Source organism: Pygoscelis adeliae, unplaced genomic scaffold, assembly GCF_000699105.1.
Source record: "Pygoscelis adeliae isolate BGI_AS28 unplaced genomic scaffold, ASM69910v1 Scaffold67, whole genome shotgun sequence".
In the NCBI taxonomy this organism is placed as follows: domain Eukaryota; kingdom Metazoa; phylum Chordata; class Aves; order Sphenisciformes; family Spheniscidae; genus Pygoscelis; species Pygoscelis adeliae.
In genome coordinates, this window is record NW_008825271.1 from 5,260,046 (window position 1) to 5,266,232 (window position 6,187).

Below are 6,187 nucleotides of genomic sequence, written 5' to 3' on the forward strand. Positions count from 1 at the left end.
GCCCTCTTCCAGCCAGCCAGCGATCAGCGCGTCCCCGGCGGTCCCCTCGTAGGAGGACACGGCAAGGGCGTACCCTTCTGCTTCAGACCCTACCTGTATGATATACTCTGCATACACAGCATTTCCATCCCAGTCCTCTAACTCTACCCGAAGGAGAGTGCCATTCTGAGTCAGCAAGTGTATGTTTTCATTGCCCAGCCAGAACTCTCCTCGCCCTCTGCCATCCACGCTGCCGAAACCTCTCTTGTAGTCTTGCCAGGTCCGGTTAAAATTCACTGATCCATCCATTCTCTGTTGGATCAATAGCCATCCTCCCAAAGTGGTCTCTTGGTCGCAATAAACTGACAAAACCTTATTGGATCCCGCTGGCTTGATTTTGAAAATGCCACTTTTGACACCAAAAGTGTGTTTCTGGCGGATATCATCACAGTCTAAAAAAAAAAGTTGATCTGGTTTGACAGGAGTTATCAGCAAAATTTAATAAAAGGTTCAGAGGACTCCAAGTACCAATAGCTCTGAGGAAAATTGTTAAACATGTCTTGGACTACACTAGGTATAGTGACAGGCAACATTAAAAAGAATTCAGAAAAGAAAACTTTACATCTTAAATAGTGAATTGTCTTAATACCCGAGTATTAATGAAATATTTTCCTTTTTTCTTTCTGAGGTGGCAACAAACAGACACAGTGCTTGCATTTTATCATCACACTGTTGTACTGCAGTATCTAAAACCAATGTGTCAGTTTGGTTATGGATGGAGTTTGGCTCCACTACCTCAATAACTACTTCTGTGATGCCTGTGTACCTTTCCCAGTGTTGGCTGTCCTTTGCTTCACTCCTGACGGTCTGAAGCTGCGTGCCTGAAAGTCTGGGGTATCCTCTGCACTCTGATCATGTTGCACCCCACCTAGCTGCTCAGTTATTTCACGGGACTTTAGTGTTCTGGTTTCGAAAGTGGAGCCTCCCTTGTTGAAACTAGAAGAGGCGCTGGTCACTACAGTCTTGGAGTGACTTGCACTGCCAGATGGGAATCCAGATGGCCGAAGGTGAAGTCCTCCAAAGTCATCTTCTTCCGCCTCTCCTAAGTCTGTAAATTTGTCTTTCCCCCCATAAGTCCCTGAATGACTGGATACTCCAGTACTTAAGTGACTACTGCCTGTGCCAGTTACGTGGCTGCTAGTTGAAACGCTGCTAGATCCGGCAAAGTGCCTACCAGCAGTGGATGAAGAATCAGGGGTAAAAAATGGGTTTAGCTCAGGGAATAACCTCTCTAGGTCGTGGAAGCTATCTGTCCCACCAACATGGTACGTGCTCCCTTCCCGTCCAACACTTCCTGCTCCTTGTAAATAGGAGCAGTCTGAGCCATCAGAAGAACTCATTTTTTCAACTACTTCTTCTCTAGGGCCATCAGGGCCAGTGACAAATTTTGTGGTGGTAGTTTTGGTGCATCTACGAACAGTGGAGGTGGTTTTGTCTCCCTGACTAAGGGTTTCTCTCCCATGAGTAGGAGTAACTAATTTGCTGGTGTGTGAAGGTCCACCCCCCCTCGATTCTGCTATGTGATACAAGCTGTCGCCTCGGGAGGGGTTCGTGTCTGTTTCTGATCTTTCTAATACCACTTGCATCTGCTTGATGTTATTGATTATGTTCAGAGCTTGCATTTCTGGCAGAGGCTTATGCTTAAAATGCTCAGGAACATTCGAGTCCTTAAGTTGCTTCATTTTCAGTGTGCTCATGGTGATTGTTTGAAGCTCTGGGTGCAAGTTGATGGAGTTGGCTTGGGTAAGCTGCTTCTGGATGTTGTCGTAGCTTTCTTTGTCCACCTGGTAATCAAAACTTCTAGCACAGGTTCCTTTGCAAGCTCGTATCTTAATATCAATGTCCACCTACATAAACAGAGAGAAATAATTTGGTTAGGGAGCTTTCCTGACTTTATCAAGCAAGTGTATCCTTTAACTGGACTGGGGAAAGGTGGGAGCTCCCACCTACAGCTGAGCTTTTCCAAAGCTCAGTTTTGAAATCATCCCTGGGTTTGTTTCCACTGTAAATAGGACACGTGCAGTAGCACAGTGCACGAGCTCCGTGGAGAAGTACATTGTAGCACATTCCCAATCTCTGCTCCCTTTATTCTTGGGGCATAGGGGTATCTTCCTGGCTTTGGTGGGAGTGCTACAGAGCTGGGCGCACTCCCTGGGGACTGGGGCAGAAACACTTCTTCCAAGGAGAGGGGAAGATACTGGACTTGTCCCAGTGTCTGTCATGGCCCTGCTGTGAGGCCTGCCATCCTGGGGGTACCATTGCTTTCCCAAATGGTCCAAAAGCTGGATCTCTGATCCAGGGATCAAAATGGGCTTTTGAGCAAAAATGCTGTTTGTGCCAGAACTTTTCCTTGCATTACCATCAGAGGAATCAGCTGCAACCTGGGAACACGGGCTCTAATGCCAGCACTGGCTGTGGGCAGCGGTGGCAGCACTGGGGAAGGACAGGGCATGTCCTCCTCGTCCTAGCTGCTCAGCAACTCCTTACAGCAGGAGAAATGCCTCATACAGAGCCAGTTATCAGCAGATATAAAATCCTTGCTGCCTGTCTGAGAGCAGAAGTAGCACATGGGGCTAGGAGTCCTCCTGAGCTCACGCTGGTTCCCACACAGCAGGAGAAGAAAAACATGCCCAGAAAGCATCTCATTTGGGGGTTTGCCTCAGCCGGTCAGATCCTGTGAGAGTTGCATCATGTTTTCTTTCCAGAGGGAGCACTGCTCACCGTGTACGGTATAATGGATAGACCCTCTTTCTGTAGCTAAGCCCTGTAAAGAATGGCAATTACGTAGCAGCTACCTACCTCCAAGCGCTTCATCTCCACCACCTGTTCCTGGATGCTGCTCTGCAGAGCTTTAATTCTGTTTACTTGACTGACAACTCTCTGCTTTAATGTCACAATTCTCCGCCTCAGTTCTCCTGACACGTGATCGTAAGTCTCATCAATCTCTGAAACAGAAATGCATCAGTCACCTATGCATGTGTGATTTTCTTTCCTAAAAGAGTAGCATACTTTAAAATATGTAATTAAAACATGTAATTAAGAACATATTTCTCATAGTACTGAGCAGGTAAAAATTACATTAGTTTTTACTAGTTAGCAATTAAGAGTCTTGTATTACTATGTTCATTCTGGCCCTTGATAATAAGCATATATTTTCACTACATATTGCTTATGCACAAAAAAAAAAAAAATTCAGCAATGGATAATAAAACTGGATGCGAGATACTCACGCTGAGCACTGTCCAGGTTTGGTTTTAGTATATTTATGGTTTCCACAATTATCCGATTGGATTTTTTATAGTTGTTTTGATTTTCTGCAAGCAGCTTCTTGATTTTGTCTATTCTGTGACTATAATCCTGGTCCGTTTCATCAATCAGTCCCTGCATTCTGCAGCCTGATGGACATTTTGTACCCTAAGATTGGAAGAAGGAAATAATTGTGCTAAAATCTTCACGAGTAAACCTTCTTTTAACATTATGTTTGCAGACTTTCAGCCAACACTGAAAACACATTAAAAAAAATTAGGGCAAGATTCTGTTAGTTCTCTTCAGATGTCCTGTCCTATTCATCCAATGACTTCACCAAGGACTTGTGTGACTTAGAGCAAGCCACCTGGGGACTGATCCTTTACCTCCTATGCTTCTAACACCGGTGTGATGGAATCAGTGAAGCACATCCTCAGAAACCTGCCATAAAGGGGTGATCAGGTAAACCCTTAATTTTCCCTCTCCTCTGTTCTTCAGGGGTGAAATTATATATATTGTAATATATATATTATATATAAAAAATATATATATATCCCAAAGGACTGACCCTTAATTTTCCCTCTCCTCTGTTCTTCAGGGGTGAAATTATATATATTGTAATATATATATTATATATAAAATATATATATATATCCCAAAGGGCTGTTGTAAGGCAAAGTTTGTTGTCCAGTTTGAGCAAGAATGTCAGAGGCTAACTTGTTTAAGCAAAATTTTCCTTAGAAAAGCTTGATGTTCTTACAGACTAAAGCTCTTTGCCAAGATTTCATCAGATAAATGTAGCATAGAGATGGGCTGAGATGCAAGAGGTGAGAGGGAGACAAATTAACAGCTTATACACAGACATACAGTCAATCATTACGGATCTTTTACTGAACATTTTGTCATCAGACTTTCTGAAATGTAACTTGTGAAGAGTAAGTTATTTCTAGTTATTTCTTTTCTTCGTCTTACATCTTTCTTTCCCGTGCCTTTCTCTTACCAACTCCCAAAGTGGCAATATCAAAATTCTGAAAAGAAATCCTTCTTTTTTTTTTTTTCTAGGAATAGCCTTCTTTTGTTTCATCTTTCCCTTCCAGGCTTACTTTCTCTTGTGATTCTGCCCCCCTGCAAACTTCTCTTCTCCCTCTTTCTTTCTCCTCACTTTTTTCTTTCTTCCTTTCTTTCTTTCCCTCAGGAGATCTCTCCAGGCTGCCCCGACATGAAGCATTACTTGTCCTCCCTCAGACCTAAAGCCCAACCACGTGCTGGCTGCATGGCACCCGTCGTAGCGGTCCGGCTGATGTCCGTGAGCACCCTACTGACGGGCCCCGCTTTTGCCCCCAGAGCTCATTGCTCACCCAGTCATCGTCTGCACAGATGGGCCAGTTCTTCTCATACTGGCAGGTGGACTGGGACATGTGCTCCACAATCCTGGGACCACGCACTCCTGCACCCTGCTTTTCAAAGGTACTCTCTCCATCTTGTGCCTGCCAGGAGGAAAAAGGGGAAAAGCAAAACCGAGATTAACTAAACAGCTGCCAAGAGAACAGAGACACAATGCTGACATCCTCAAACACTCAGTGGCATAGCTGACGTGTGGCAATTACAGCCATCTGGAAAGCATCACACCAAACAGTGCAAGGATTTTATCCCTGACATTTCTTCTAAGATATGATTTTGTTTGTTTTGTCAGAATAAAGTTTTTCATCTCTTAAAATTAAGGCTGCTATGGAGGGATCTGGTGATGCTCAGTATATATTATGATAATATTATTCCACAGAAATCTTGTGTTCTGTGTATAAATATAAAATTAACTTGAAATTAGATTGAAACTGGTTAAATTAAAGCAAATACTTTAAAAATCCTATATTCTATTTCCACTTGCTGCAATATTCCTAAATTTCTACTTTCATTCTACCACCTTCAGCCTACACAATACTGGCTTAAAGATATATATCAATAGAGTTTTGCCATGACCGTTTCTGATTTTAATCACAGTTGCTAATTGTAAGCTTGTAGCACTGTTTAACCTGGCTTAAAGAGGAAGAAAGCTAATAACATCGTAATGAAAATAACAATGTCAGTGATGGATGGATTACACTGTGCTAATGGAAAGAGGAGAAATAAATATACTGAGATTTTCTTCAAACCTAGAAGAAAAAGTGCATATACACAAGCTGATTCTAAGCCAAAACACTGTAAGGATTCCTACTGTGTTATCGCTCAGTAAAGGACTGGAAAATAATTCTTTGTCATAAAAGAAAGCCCTGTTTTAGGGCTTGAGATGTAATTAGGTCTGACTGGATTCCTCTGCACACCTTAAGTTCTTTTCAAGCAGCATAAATAATGCTTGGAAAGATTAATGATTAATTATTATTATGACTAATGATTAATTCTGAGGCAGAGAAAGTTTTCCTAATTCTAGCCTCCAGTGCCAGAACCTCAGCCCTGGGGAACTGGAATGTCATTATTAAAATCAGCAGATTCATGCTGATTTGATTCATCCTGAGGATCTGGCCCAAGTGCCTCTTAAAAGTAACAGCTGAAAACTTTACTTTTAGGTGGTCTGTGCCCTCTCAGCATTGACAGCTCCAATGTGAGTGCTTCTGTTTTGTCACATCTGCTCCCTGTAATTTCTGTCATTTGTTAAAACATTCACATTCTTCAAAAAAAAGTCACAAAGAGAAATGGAAAGAATCTAATACAAGATTACGGGCTGAGACCTAAATAAGAAAAGAACAAGGTTATATTAGCATAGTTGAAAATCAAGTCTATCACTTTCCTTATCTAAAAATTGGTTCTTATTTAGCTCTAGTTTAACCTGATGTTGCTGCCACAGGAATCATTGTTTTTTAATGTGCATTTTATAAAAGTATTGTGCGTCATTTGTAGGTGGAAAATC

General features: G+C 42.2%; 1 protein-coding gene across 1 annotated transcript in view; it reads right to left on the reverse strand.

Annotated features, from left to right (window-relative positions):
• Positions 1-187: 187 nt before the first annotated feature.
• FGA (fibrinogen alpha chain) overlaps positions 188-6,187 on the reverse strand; it is a 6,521-nt gene continuing 521 nt past the window's right edge. Inside the window, exons 2-5 of the mRNA XM_009329797.1 lie at positions 4,644-4,772; positions 3,270-3,453; positions 2,839-2,984; positions 188-1,886 (exon numbers count right to left, since the gene is read on the reverse strand). Coding sequence (XP_009328072.1) covers positions 783-1,886; positions 2,839-2,984; positions 3,270-3,453; positions 4,644-4,772 — 1,563 coding nt within the window. The 3' untranslated portion in view covers positions 188-782. The remainder of the gene's footprint in view (positions 1,887-2,838; positions 2,985-3,269; positions 3,454-4,643; positions 4,773-6,187) is intronic.